Below are 15,102 nucleotides of genomic sequence, written 5' to 3'. Positions count from 1 at the left end.
TTAGTTGATTTGGCCGTACGTGCAGCTCCCGTCGAAAATGCGTTCCTGACAGGTCGTGAATCGTGATCGAGTCGGATGACGTAGGTAACTTTCAAGTCGCGTTGAATTTACAGTAAATATATTTCTATTGTTACCATAATGCCCTACAAACGAGTGATTATAATTTAAAACGATAACATTTAAAATAAATTATTATAAATTCTAGTGATGGATAATAGGTACATTGAAAAAAATATCTTAATAATTTAATAACAGTTTCGAAATAATTTTGCGAATTTCTACGGGTTAAGTATATTAACAAGAAGTTAAAAAATTACTTCTTGAAAAAAATCACAATCAAACTTATTGCGTTGAAGATGTCGATCAATGCATACCTTACTCATTACTTAATGATTATCTTACTCATTTTGATACTAATTATGCTGCGTATGTTAAAAATAATTAAGGACGAATTACAATGTCCATTTAATTATGACTAACGCTGATCTTATATTTAAGTGAAGCCGTATATACAGTCTACAGGATTCCTGAAGCACTATCATGTGCACCACGAAAGAGTTGTTAACGAATTCTCTCTTATTCGTATGAGATAAGACGAGATAATGGGTTAACATAATAATTGTCTTGTGGAGCGCATCTTAGTCCTTCTGTTCAGTGGTCACGAATCATGATTCGATTGTGGTTTTTAGAAAGGTTACTAATAATTAGTGGTCCCATGAAACCCGTTGACTACTTAAAACTTAAAACCGAGTAGACTACTTTTTTCATCAAATTACGTCAAAGCAGATATATTTATGTAACTGTTTCTATATCTATGGACAAGCTATTCTAATACTACAGTAGTATAATTTGATAAATAAGATGGTTAAGTTTTTGGAATTTAAAAAAGATGCTTTTGTTTTGACGTTATAATAAACCAGAGACAAAGGTCTCTTAATTGATATGTATTATTTTGAGAAGTTTTAATATTTGACATTCTGCATGATTATGACGTTATAATAAAAAAAATGGCAGGCAGAAATAATATCGCGTTTAATAAGCGTTATCACGAAGACAACTAACTCTTACATACTTTATAATTCTTCACCCGACCCGGAACTTAGACCCTCATAACCTCGATACATCCCCTTCTGAACAATCATTTCATATTAGTACCTACCATAGATAAAATGTATGTTCGGGATTCAAGTAGCTGGTAAAAATTCAAAGGGATAGAAACAATAAAATCAAATGAATCTTCCAAGTTTTCCAATAATTAGAAACTTTTGAGTCACTTTGTAAATAAATTACATATTATCGTAAAACTTTTTTCTGATTCAAAAGTTATTGTTTGTATTTTGTCAATTTACAGCGAATATATTTTCGCATATCGATATATTTTCGCATGTCGATATATTTACGGACCTCGGAAGATTCCCTAAAATTCAAGTTACTAGGAATAAAGATAGAGTAGAGTGCATGGGATTAATCAATTCAATACAACTCCTTGAACGGATCGCAAGCCGTGACGTAGAACCAGAATCCCTATACAACGTGTAAATGAAAACCGAAATAATACTTCAGTGGCTTTAGAGGTACATTAGTTACTGTCTCTGAGACTAATAGATGTGAAACCGAAACGCTAATAGTTTTTGAGTAAAAAATTGCCATCATTGAATCATTTATACTGAATGAAGTGACATCTATCCCTTTATTAGGTAAGCGTCGCGTAGCGTAGGTACTGTGCACGTGTCAGTATTTTATCTTCAATAGAGTTGGCATAAGTAGACATTTAGAATGTTTTGAATTAGTTTGTATGAAAAGATAAATATGCGTCTGATTTAATATTGGTATCAAGGAGTGATTGCTTATGAAATTTACTTATATATAAATAAATAATAATATATAAATATACTACGACAATACACACATCGCCATCTAGCCTCAAAGTAAGCATAGCTTGTGTTATGGGTACTAAGATGACTGATGAATAATTATATGAATAATATACATAAATACTTATAATACATAGATAAACACCCAGACACTGAAAAACATTATGCACCCTTCAAGAGTATTTCGTAATTCCGTTACACGTTGTATATACTTACATTATGGAATGATAACACGGTTATTTCGTAAATACACACTACACAATGACTTGTATGTATTAAACACGTACATTTATTTACCTATGTTTATATAAATAACTTGAAAATTGTTAAATATATGTTTTACAAATACATACTTACATTAATTATTTACGCACGAAGACCGTTTGGCAGAGGTTAAAGTTGTACACGCAAACGTTTTACGTGTAAATCTTGGGATACATTTTTTAATACGAGTCTATCTGTCTCATATGTCTGTTTTTTAAATTAGAAGATTGTAATCTGTTCCGGTGAAGTGTCGTAGTTCCCATTATCTATGATCAAAATCTCAACAGTCAGCCGAGGGACGTAAATTGCTGGGCATATGGGCGTTTGTGATCGCCATGTGATATACCACTTGAGACAATCGCTTTCCTACGACTCGTTTGACCCCATGAAGGTGGGCGAAGTAACACCACCTCGGGACCGCACTGTTAGCCAATCCTATAAAACTTTGTGCTCATTTTATAATTGACACATTTCGTAAATTAAAGAAATTTTTATTTAAAGTTATGTTTTGAAATAAAAATGCATGGATTCAACTGCGAATTAGTTATTTCTCAAATGGCCAAAATTTTGTCTAATAAAGTCCTTAGTTCATTTTTATGTCCAGTCCTTTATTCATTCACCTAAACTTTAACGTACGAACGTTAAAGTTTAGGTGAATGAATAATCTACCTAAATTATCTCTTCATTTGTTCTTCAATTTCTTTTTACCTATTTAATAATTATATCCCGATCAATACAAAGAACTTGAAACCATTAAAATAATTTATTAAAGTTTTTACAATATATCTAGCAACATTGAAGTTTACTCACATAAATAGGTACGCATTGTAATCGATTAATTATTTGCTAAAAATTTATAACGGATTAACGGTCTTCGTGGGATGGAAGGACTTCATGATAGATTTACATCAACAACATGTACTTAAAACTTATAAAATTAAAATTAAATTCACTAGCCCTGCGCAATAATTAAATGCATCAATTAATTTTATTTAATGATGTTAATGGACTTTTTAGCAATAACTACAGTGATACAGGATAAAGTATGACCTGTTGATTATAGAGCGATACTTATACAGAAAGATTTTAATCAATGTTTGTATACGTTTTATTTTAACGCTAGGCGATTTCTTAAGTTTTGTTCTTATTTTTTATTACATGACAAGTTAGCCCTTGACTGCAATCTCACCAGGTGGTAAGTGATGATGGAGTCTAAGATGGTAGCGTTAGGCTGTATGGCAGTCATACCCCCTTTCGATTGCTAATGGGTTGTTACATCATCGATAGGTTATAGGCAATAGAAAACGCACTGTAACAATATAAATATTAGAAGCAAAAATAAACTCGTTGTGCAGTTTACTAGGCTACACAAAATTGCAAATTCATTCAAGGGCAATTGTATATTATTTTATAACAAATTACCAAATGAAATCTTTGAGTTGTCTCTCAATAAGTTCAAAGTTTTTATAAAACGTAAGCTTACAGAAAAATCCTATTATAACATTAAGGATTATTTAAACGATAAAAAAGCTTGGGTGTGAATTGCTCTAGCTTCATAGCTTAATTTAATTTTACTGGAAGATGGTGATAACAAAAAAATAAATTTACCTGGCTAAGTTTATTGTGGGCTCTTCTTAGACCAGGGCGCGTTTGGAACCCTCGTAGCTTTAGATTTAAGTTCGCGAACGAAGTTATCACCATCCCGTTACAATTATGTAAACAAATATGTATGAACGCTTCATAAGTGCCTGTGATAGGCCTACATGAATAAAGAAATTTTGAATTTTGAATTTTGAATAATTATAGTTATATACTATTGCCAGCAAAAGTTTGGTCTGGTCCAGGTCCTGATAACGGTAATATAGTTAGATGTCAGAGATAACTTCCAACAAACTATGTTACTAATTTACAAATTTTTAGGGCTCTTAAAAAAGGAGCCCTAAAAATTAACAATCATAGGTACTATTTTGGATTATGGAAATAGTGTTAGAAACGCATGAAAATTATACACGTTGTTCGTAAAATGGTGTTGCATTCTTAAAAACTTTTGCAAACATACATTTACCATATCAGTTAAATGTTTTATGAGTTAATAACTTAACAGGAGGTAACCCAAAAGATAATGAGTACCTGGCAACTGCCTGGAAATACGTGAATTGCATTTAAATATTCAATTGGTAATCAGGCCTCCTAAGACCCGGAAAAAATGCGGGACAGAGAAAATATTTCGCTGCTTTAAGGGAGACACGGCGGAAGCCTAGTCTACCCCAAGATTTTCTTCAGGAGCTTTTTTGTTTCTTACTGTCTTCATTGCTCGTACAGGCGTTTTCGATGGTGCTCGATTTTGGATCAGCTGGAGTAATTAAATCCATATCTGTATTTGGCACATTTCTATTAACATAACTTCGTCCCACTCCACTTGTGCTAGGAAGTTCCGGGTGGGTTGCACTTGTCACCGGCTTACAAATAGGCGTTTCTAGAACGTGGACAACGTTTCTTGACGCGAAACTTGTGGTTGGCATTGGTCCTGCAATCATGTTTGTATCCGGTCTAGAACTTGAACTGGGCATTGAACTTATGCTTGAGTGAGGTCTATTTACTATTGGATCGTGTTTCATCATATTTAAGCGCAGAGGTGGCCCTACATTTTTAGCTGAGCTTGGTCCCGGTACTGGATTAATAGTCTCGCTTGCTTCTAGGCCGTGTGTGACATCTTTATTCGATTTCTGAACCGAGCTTGCATTATCTTTAGAGTCTGAGCATCGAGTCGTATATGTGGTCGAACTATTGGAATTTGATGTTGAGTTCTGCTCCGATTTCCCATTGGAATGAGGGCTTGCTTCGTCCTTTGTGCTCTTCTTCGGTTCTTTCTTGGCTTTCCTAGCCGCAATAATGTCAGCACCTGTGATGGGAATCGCTTCGGTAGATTTTTTCGGTACTTCATCGACACCAGCGCGCATGTACTCCAGTTTTGAATGTATCCGGAAGTGCAAGCGAGCTTCGAGTAGGTAGCTCGAATATTTTTTTCTGGAAAGGAATACATTTGTGAAGGCGTCATACAATACCTAGTATGTAACTATTCTAATCCATACGGTTATTTTTAATTCGAAAATTAATTTTGTAATTTTATTTATGATAAATTAAATAGAACTATTTTTATGTTAGATTCTATTTTATTTATACACATACATTATGACGAACTAGAACTGTACAATACGTCAATCCTTGAATTAAGAGATGTTTTATAGATAATATTGTGGAATTCATAACGGCTTTTCATTTTTATATACTATACATATTTATTTACATTTCTACAATGAAAAATTTTAAGCTAACCTATTTTTTAAACATGCCCTTTCTATTCTATGTTTACAAGATTAGAACAACCTTTCGTATTTATCTACGGCCTTACATACCTGGCGTCTTGTAACAATGCCATAGCGCGTTCTGAATCTCCAAGTTTGTAGTGACAGGATGCTATTTCTACAGTCGCATAGGGAAGTAGAAATTTATGCTCCTGTATTTTATCTTTCAATCTGAAAAATAAGTAATACTATAGGCAGTGACACTCGTAAATACTTTGTGTCATGATGTTTTGATTCGATGAGCCAAATATGCGACCTGTGTAGTTGACTCTAGAAGTTGTCATAATCCAGATTAAAACCTAGTCACCGGATTACTAATTCAGTTGAGTAGTAGAGTTACTATTAAATATAGTAACTCTACTACTCAGTACTACTACCACGCTGGCCCAGTGCGGATTGGTGGACACCAATACGCACTGGGCCAGCGTGGTGGACCACGGCCTTAACCCCTTCTCATTGTGGGAGGACACCCGTGCCCTGCGGTGTGCTGGTAATGGGTTGATTTTATTATACAGCGGTATATCAAACAACTCTACAACTAATTTCGAGAACGTTGATTAAAAATTCCAAGTAACAAAATAACATATAAACGCGCATCCCCACTCCCTGCTGCTCTGTTAAATATGAAAAAGAACATTAACGGTCAATCAACCAAGGCAACACTTGTTACCGGAAACCGCTGATTAAATGATTAATGCATTTTTTCCAAATTAAAATTTTGTATTTAATAGTTATAGTGAACTTTTTTTTAACACAAAGTTATAAGTATTCGGTAAAAAAAACTAGTTTTAAAGCCCTGGTATTATCATGACTCATGAGAAAGTTACATATACACCAAGTTCGGTTCGGTGTTGGGAAACAAGTAAGAAGAGAAAATGCTTACTGTAATACATTTTCGAGATGTTGAATGCCTTGACGAGGTACTGCCATAGCACTCAGGAGGCTACCTCTTAAAAACTCGGCAAGCGCCAGATCATCTTCATCGTATTCAATAGTATCAGTTACGACCTTTACTGGCGATTTGACATTTTTCGCTTTTTTGTTTTTTTCTTTTTCAGCTAACGACTTTTTTATGTTGTTACAAGTCTTCTCTATAACCTGAAAACGTGTTAATTTTATATAAAATGCTACTTTATGGACCATTTTTGGTATATTATTATAGTGCAAAATTTTTAACACCCACATACAACGAAAATAAAAATTATATTGTCTATACATTATACACGAAATAAAAATCTGGTAGGAAAAAAAAGTGTCCAGGTTTTATTTAGAAGTAGTTGCGACCGTGTCTCGGAAACAAAGCCAACCTTAAACTAGATCACATAACATAATAATTATTCAAAGTCAAATATTACTTTATTAAAGGTAAAATGTGTAAAGAAGCGAGACGATTGTGATAACTAAATTCATTAACTTAAAACTAAAGCTACGAGGGTTCCAAACGCGCCCTAGTCTAAGAAGAAACCCACAACAAACTGAGCCAATGGTTTTTTTTTGGTATCACTATCTCACATTGTCATTTCAAACAGTTTCAAAAATCAACCTGGCTGGAGCAATAATGTACACTAAAGCTTTGTTATCGTAGTACTTTATGCTATAATAGGACTTTCCTATAAGCTTACGATTATCTATCAAAGAACGACTGTTGACTTAAATGTCTATTTATGTAAGTATTTAAGTAAATATAGGAAATTCGGAATATAGTATCTAAACAGAAATCGCGGATGATAATAAAGTGATCCACCCATTGGAGCAAAAACACGGATAATTTTCTTCATCCTCCTTAACTTCTCATCATGATCTTAACCGACGGATGCAAACTCATGGGCATTAGACTTTTGTATAGATTCCTTTATTCCACAGTCCTGTGCCGCTTGTCTTCAACAGCTCTCCCCGACTTTTTTGACGTCGTTTGATTTTTTTTTACCTTCTCCTAAACATTTCTACAGGTAATACGTATTTAGAAAAGATGGTGCGTTATGAAATACTATTTTAAGTTCCAGGGCTTGGAATCGGTTTTAATATAGATACCAGTCAATTTTGATTGGTTACTTACCGGTTCAAAATATTGTCCTATGCTTAACCTAACCGGTTTTTGATTGAACGTTTTCTAACTATCCGAACTGATATCGCTAACTTGTCTGCAAACGGTTTCATATCGTTGAATTTACTCAAGTTCTACAATCCATGACTGGATATTTTACCCTAAAAATTGCAAAAAGAGCTATCCCAGGTTAAACTTTTGTTACTCGGGCAAATCGGATGTTTTTTTTTTTTAAATTATAATAGTGTTTTTTATTTTATTTTAAACATTGCTAAAAATTAAAAAAAAAATTAAAAAGAATAATTGATAGAAAATATATATTACAAAGATAAGAACAGCAGCTGATGGAAGACAGTGAGACTAGTCATCGTTCATTCAACATAAATCTTCTTAACCAGAACCAGAATTCAGAAAAAATTATGAATAGCAGAATTAACCTTCAGCATTAAGTCGGCATTGTCATTGTCGGCAGCTAGTGCGGGAAATATATTCCATAAATACAACCATTCAACTCCCGGGAGAATTAAGTAACCACGCTTGGCCCACCGCTCACATCGATGAAGAACGAACTTCTCCATTGGCAAAGACCGCCCAAGGAGCCGTTGTTTATAACTTGGCGCATTCCTAAAACACACGTTCCAAGCAAAAATTAATAATTAAAAAGTATAAAAGTACGCGCACGTTATATAATGTTTCATAAACAGTGCTATGAAACATAATATAAAGTGCATTTTGTTTCGTATGCAGTAACTTATACATTAATTTTATACCACTTTAAACACTAGCAAAATGTTTCTAACAATGTCAACTTCTTTGAGAACGTACTTCCCGAGGTATAAATATTTTTTTTTTATTTGAGATGTGGCTAAAGTGATTACGTAAATACGGCATTAATGTACTCTATTCATGAGATGGAATGTGCGAATCTAAAAAAAAACGTGTGTGTGCTTATGTATACACGTTAGAAGTTATACTTCTTTGGTGTAACAAGATAAAAATCTTATATTCTACGGCTGTAGAAAAAACGACACTAGTAATAAAAAAAAAGGTATTTAAGACATTGAACGTTCTATTATACATAACGCATTACCTAGTTGAATGAATTTTGTTTAAATATCACAATAAATACATATCGTAAATACAGTAGTCAGTTCTCACGCAAACATACTTTGCTAGCTAAGCTAGCTATTGTCAGCAGACAATAGCTAGCTTGCAGGTTCAGGACGATAGCTTGTGACGGTGTGCGCGCACATCGTAAAAATAACTCTCATCATTTTCCCCTAACGCGCCAAAAGAAGTATAACTTCAATAATATCATATTAGATCGCAACTTACGATAGCAACCCATCTATACACTTGCGTTCATTAGGAGAGTGTGGTGCAGTTTGAATGAGCATCGCTGCCTGTGCGTACATGTAAATAGTTCGAGACCATTTGCTCTCGTGTTCCAAAAACGAGGCGTATTCCGCAGCGTTTGTCCACTTTCTCAGCATTCTATAACATAAAAGAATGGATTTTTTTAAAGTATCATCGTAGTAGGGAGTTTTTAATTCCTCGGTCTTGTTCGGCTTGCGTCCAGCGGCTTCTTACGATATGATGTAATCCGTCTGGGGGTCTCCCAACGCTACGTTTACAGTTGCGATCTCGACACTCAAGTTTTTGGCCTCAGTGTCCATCAATTGGCCGAGCTATTTGGCCCGTCAGATTTAGTTCCGTGACTATGTCGGTAAAGGTCGCTCTTGAACGGAATTTCTCATTTTTCAATAAAAGTCATGTGACTTTTATTCAAACTCGAATACCACTCGAACAACCACTATGAATGTTGTTATAATCATATTGCAATAAATGTTAAATAATCATGTTCTGAACTCACGCAAACGCCCAGACAAGCTCCCAGTACGCAAGGTGTTTCATTTGTGGCCACAAATCCCTCATCCGGCATGTGGTCTGATATGTTTCTATGGAATCAACGGTCTTTCCTCGTAATAATTGTGTTCGCGCCTTGAACATCAGAAACCATACACTGTCAGGGTATGTCTGCAAAAGGGTATTGGGTTAGGTTAGGGGGTGTTTATTAATTACGTAAAGTGCTTAGGGGGTAATGGGGTCGCTCAATCTCACGTAGGGGAGAGTGTGGGATTGAGGCAAACATAAGTAATGAGTCCTGAAAGAAACAGTTTGAAATTGTAAAAAAACTTCCTTATTTGACCGGTAGGTACATACTTTGAGGGATTTTGAAATTATCTTCTCAGCTGCATTGAAGTCTGGTGGAATGGCGGCGAAGTGTCCAATAACAAGGTAGTATACCAGCAGGGTAAGCTCGCACAGCACTGAGCGTAGTCCAGGAGATTTGGCTGCCTTGGAAAGTTCTTGTAGACCTTTTTCCTACAAACATAATTACATTTTGTGGCCGGCAAAAATAAGAGGAGGCTTTTACGCTATAAGAAATATAAAACCACTATATTTTGCCCGCGTTATTTGTCCGCATTTATGTGTGTTTTCCTATAAAAATGTAGTCTTTCTTACCTTACTTCCTTTCAACTATCTCTTTGCCAAAAATCAAGTCGATTGGTTACTTGGTTAGAACGTAAAGTAAGTACAAACAAACAAACACATACACTTTTCAGATTTTAGATTAACATGGATTTCTAGAACTTAGTTTTTCGAAATCTGCAATACCTTAGTAAATATATTTATACTTTACACATCCAGTTTGATGTTTTCGAAATGTTCAAATAATATACATTTGACCAAAGACAGGTTCCCCCGTTTACATTCAACGATAGGCAGCAGCTTTCAACATTACAAGGAGTGCATGTTACGTACCTTATCGGCAGAAAAGCCTATAAATTGGAGCAAAGTAATAAGCCTTGGTGGCAACATAGCTATCATGACATTGAAAGTCGCAAGGCCTAGACGAACGCCGCTCTCAAAATGCGCCCGCGATGCTTTGTCTTTCCAAGTTTTCGCGGCCAAAATCTTGGCACATGTTCTGTGAAATTAATGCCGTTTTAATTTAAAAATAAATTTTTCGATCAAAATAAATATGAAGTAGGCAAACACACAGTCAGAATATTTTTTTCCTTTGTTATGAATATATGCTGAAAGACGTAACTTTAATTATGTAAAAATGGAATAGCTTATACTTAGAAGCTCAACATGCATTGTAGTTATTCATAAATATTTTTTTCTCTTCACTTTAATAATGCTCAAATTGCATTCCGAGCGAAGTTATTGCAATTGTGGCAAGAAATACTTGGCGATTTTAGTCTACCTATAAGTGCAATAGTTTATTCGTGTTCGCGCTTGGAGACTCAACGGCGACGAGACGATAGTCAATGGCAAAGTTCAAAGACTTTAAAGTTTAGGACACCGACGCCGGTCACATTATACAAGATAATGCTTCGAAAGTGGGCTGAGAAACTATTTGGTTATGCCCTCAGCTTTCTAACATCGTTATGTGTGGCATAGCACCTGCAGTTTTTTCATGATTGATATCTCATCGACTTGTACGAAACGCTTTAGTTCCTCGTTTCTAATAAACTAGACAAAGATTTTGTATTTCCAAACAAAAGCGCTTTACCTTCAGCAACGTTACAAGTTATAATCACGTGAGCTCGTGGGCAAGCGATGGCCTATTTAAAAAAAAAACTTAGAAAGAAGGGAGGAATCTCTCCGCTATTCTTAATAGAAGATAGAATCTAGCATATTTGAATACATTTACCTATAGTCATCGTAGGAGCCCTTGACTCGCAGCGAGGCTCGAACAAGGCCAGTCATATCCTCGTTTTCGATGATGAGGAGACAAGCACTAAGCAATCCCGCCTCAGCGTGCACCAGCTCTGCATGAGCCTCTTCTTCCGAGTATCCACCGTAATTTGGCTGTAATATATATAAAAATATTAAAATATTCAGACGAGGTGGACTGATGGCATCAAACGAGTCGCAGGGAACCGCTTTACTTAAGCGGCACAAGACCGAGGTATTTGGCACTCTATACAAAAGATTAATATCCAACAGTAAACGTTGATGTCCGCTTTCGGACTTTAGCTTTCTTTTGCCGAAGAAATGGTTAAAATCGGTAAAGTACTTTCGGAGCCTATTGGGTACAAACAAACAAACAATAAAAAATCTTTTTTCTTTAAAATAACGATGTAATAATAATATGGTTCGAGGTGCTCAACAGAGCTCACATTCAATACCGTTTTTGGTTTGATAGTTCTATAATTTCAACAATAAAAATTTAAAAATACCTTATGATAAATTCGTATGTGCCAAAAATAGACATCTAAGAAGAAAGAAAAGAAGATTTTTTTCTAAATTAAGCTTTAGTAATATTAACAAGAGTATTTGTTTATGTCCGTGTTTCTTTTAACTTTTTTATTTATTTATTTTATAATACAAACTACTAAAATTAATATTCTTCGCATCCTGAAACTCACATGAGTTGGTTTGGACGCTGCACATTCCTCTCATGTCTAATAAGTTTAAATACTACAAAATATCATTAAACCTTTAAAAAAGCAATACAGTAAACAGCAGGTTAGGAGGTATAACTGAAGCAGTAAATTTTTAGAAGGTAAGAATCTTTATGTCTCGAATTTGCACCTTTAGTAGTGCCAAAATGTTGTTAGCTTGTACACTGTTTTTATTACTTAGTAATTAAATAAACAACAAAGACTGTGGTGAGGCCAGCCTTCTCGCCTTAAAGCTACAATCATTTCGAGGCCTTTCTTTGTCATCATCATATGAACAGTATATTAAAGGGCAAAGGCTTCCCACAATGAGAAGGGTTTAAGCCATAGAACACCACGCTGGTCCAGTGCAGATTGGTGGACTCCTCAAGCCTCTGGGAACATCATGGGAAACTCTCAGGCATGTAGGATTCCTTTAGACATTTCCTTCACCGTAGAAGCAAGTGATATTTTAATTGCCTCAAACGCACGTTACTTAGAAAAGTAAAAAGTGCGTTGGATTCGAACTAGGCCTCCTAACAGTGAAGCCGAAGTCCTAACCACTGGGCTATCGCGCTTCAAAATTATGACTTTCATCATTTTCCCAAACCAAACTTATGTACTAGGCTTTCATAATATGATGCAGTTGTATTGTCTGAGCTTACCGTCTTGATGATAGAGCCGAGAGATTGGACTAACGTGTAGCTCCTGCGTAACTGTGCGCAAAGCGTTAAGGTGTGATCCAACGCATCTCTTGCACGTTGTATTTGTGTTGGTTCTAATGTGAGTGCGGCTGGTATAAATTCCAATATGGTAGCTCCGTGAGCGTGATACAAGGAAGTTTCTTTCCTACAGGAAAATATAATGTTTTCGTCACAGAATTAAGAACATACAGAAATCGTGTACACGACTAATATTGAAGCACCATAAACCACTCCACTTTAGTAGTGTCTCTCGAACAGGTGGTTAGTCAGTAATTATTTTTCATCTATGTTCTAAACGTTTCCCATAAAATGGGGAAAATGGGAATAGTTTGTGAGCTAGTAACATTCCGCGGATGTGAAGTGAGTTGTGCGCGGGCCGTTTTCACTGTTTTTGGTTACAGTGTATTGCATCTTACTCGTAGTTCTGTGTGTTTTGGTATTAGATTTGAATTTGTTTGTTATGATTCTGTGTTAACTAATTCTTACTACCTGGATATCTTTGAATAAAGAGGCATCTTCTTAGCAAACGCAACCATCTGAGGCCCCGTTTCCAATTTTTATCAAGTGAGATTTATATGAAAAAACATCTAATAGATGATATTGTAATCAAAGCCCAGTAACATTAAGGCGAAACATTTTGTAACGTAAATACTGTAATTGTGCCAAAATATGTCAAAATGTAACTGTAACTGAGTAGAATTAATTTAAAAACATACTGAAAAACACGATTTTTTTTATATTCTTCTACGGAAACGCATAATAAAACCGTAATAGTATTGTAATTTAGCTACCATGCATTGTCACTCAAACCAAACGCGAATGCAAAATTTATCTGTTAAGAAAAAAAAAACAGATTTTAAATTTTACATGTACGAGTATATACAAATTAACATACGAGCATTGCAAGTTAAATTAAAACTCGGAAGTCGCAATGCTATAACATTGAAATTATAATCAGGGCTCAAGGTATATAAATAAACTAGCGGACCCAGCGCCGTCTGTCGGGCTGATTTGTTAATCTAAACCATCCAGGGTGCCACAAACGCATACCAAAATAATCATTCAAATCGGTCCAGCCGTTTAGGAGGAGTTCAGTGATATACACACGCACACAAGAAATATATATATAAAGATTGAAATTGATATAAAAAAACCCAATGATTAAATAAAGTAAAATGTTATTTTATTTCTTACCATGGAGTCATTATAGCAAGAGCACTATCTAGCTGATTATTGAAAAAAAGTCTTATAGCTCTTTCACAATCCTCCAAGGCACGGCCCAGATCCATGGACTGGCTGCAAAGGAAATATCAAAATGTATTTTTTTAAATCCACGCGGCTAAAAGTAGCTTATTCCTATACTAATAATTGGCGGACCCAAAAGATGGCCCACCTGATGTTAATTAAAAAACCATCGCCTAAAAAAGAGCAAAAGTTCGCTGAGCATGCAAGGAACACGTACTTACTGCAACGTGCCTTGTCCATCAACCTGAACCTGGAACCAACACCGGCAACCACGCCACCGCAACACAGCATTGCAAGAATGCTGCTTGGTTAATTAATATAAGCATGGCTGTAGTAATTCCCCGGACGAGCTTTGTCACAAAAAGCTCCACTGCTACTAGAACTAGGTAATGTTTTAACCGACAAAGAAAAGTAAAACTACTCCAATAATAGCATGGCTGAGCTTGGTGATCTCCATACGATTTTTCAAAGTGTAAGGAAAAGCCGGAAGTAACCACTGCACGACGACTATCAAAAAATTAATTTTCTTGATTTTTTTGAATTGCAGAAGACTCGCGGCGCGGCTCACCTTTGTACTTTCTATCTTTCATTCGCGCGGCGCGGCGCGGCGCCCCGGTTGGCAAGCCCTGCCCTATACCCAAGCCTATACCTAAGCCCTATACCCCTTCTCACCCAAGCTCTCCTATTGGCTGTTATACCTCAATTATTCATTTTCAACTACTAAAGTCGACCGAGATACCGAGAAGTGTTTAATTTTGGTCCAAAAAAAATAGACTTCCCGATAAGAGTTTTGTATATTATGTGTTCTTTACTTACATGGCGTGATGATCGACGGAGTCCTGAAAATCATCCTGGAACAAAGATTTTAATAAATTCAGCTGTTTTAAAAAGATTGCATACATGTTGCACGCGCCGCACGCGCAATCTGATAAATGTATAAAAGAAGAACCTCACTCACTAATCCTGAAATCTCAGGAAATGTAAAGCCTACAAACTTGAAATTTGAAAGGTAGGTTTTTTTCAGAACGTAGATGTAGACGAAAGGGATAAAAATGGGGTTGGAAGTTTGTATGAAAGTCCTGTTTCTGAAGTAAGATACATGGAAAACGGTATTTAGGTTATCAACCTTAGATAATTATAATCTATTTTAAA

At 35.5% G+C, this 15,102-nt stretch overlaps 1 protein-coding gene across 2 annotated transcripts in view; it reads right to left on the bottom strand.

The window, feature by feature from the left end:
* Nucleotides 1-3,877: 3,877 nt before the first annotated feature.
* The window catches only part of LOC120636450 (tetratricopeptide repeat protein 39B-like), a 49,653-nt gene continuing 38,428 nt past the window's right edge, over nt 3,878-15,102 (bottom strand). For both annotated transcript variants that reach the window (XM_039907930.1, XM_039907931.1), the window contains exons 4-15: nt 14,767-14,801; nt 13,900-14,001; nt 12,667-12,850; nt 11,272-11,429; nt 10,374-10,539; nt 9,771-9,932; nt 9,421-9,584; nt 8,883-9,041; nt 7,985-8,171; nt 6,387-6,601; nt 5,555-5,674; nt 3,878-5,165 (exon numbers count right to left, since the gene is read on the bottom strand). In XM_039907930.1, coding sequence (XP_039763864.1) covers nt 4,418-5,165; nt 5,555-5,674; nt 6,387-6,601; nt 7,985-8,171; nt 8,883-9,041; nt 9,421-9,584; nt 9,771-9,932; nt 10,374-10,539; nt 11,272-11,429; nt 12,667-12,850; nt 13,900-14,001; nt 14,767-14,801 — 2,400 coding nt within the window. In that variant the 3' untranslated portion in view covers nt 3,878-4,417. The remainder of the gene's footprint in view (nt 5,166-5,554; nt 5,675-6,386; nt 6,602-7,984; nt 8,172-8,882; nt 9,042-9,420; nt 9,585-9,770; nt 9,933-10,373; nt 10,540-11,271; nt 11,430-12,666; nt 12,851-13,899; nt 14,002-14,766; nt 14,802-15,102) is intronic.

Source organism: Pararge aegeria, chromosome Z (assembly GCF_905163445.1).
Source record: "Pararge aegeria chromosome Z, ilParAegt1.1, whole genome shotgun sequence".
Lineage (NCBI taxonomy): Eukaryota > Metazoa > Arthropoda > Insecta > Lepidoptera > Nymphalidae > Pararge > Pararge aegeria.
The sequence above is the reverse complement of the archived record's forward strand: the minus strand, read 5'-3'. Positions and strand labels throughout refer to the sequence as shown.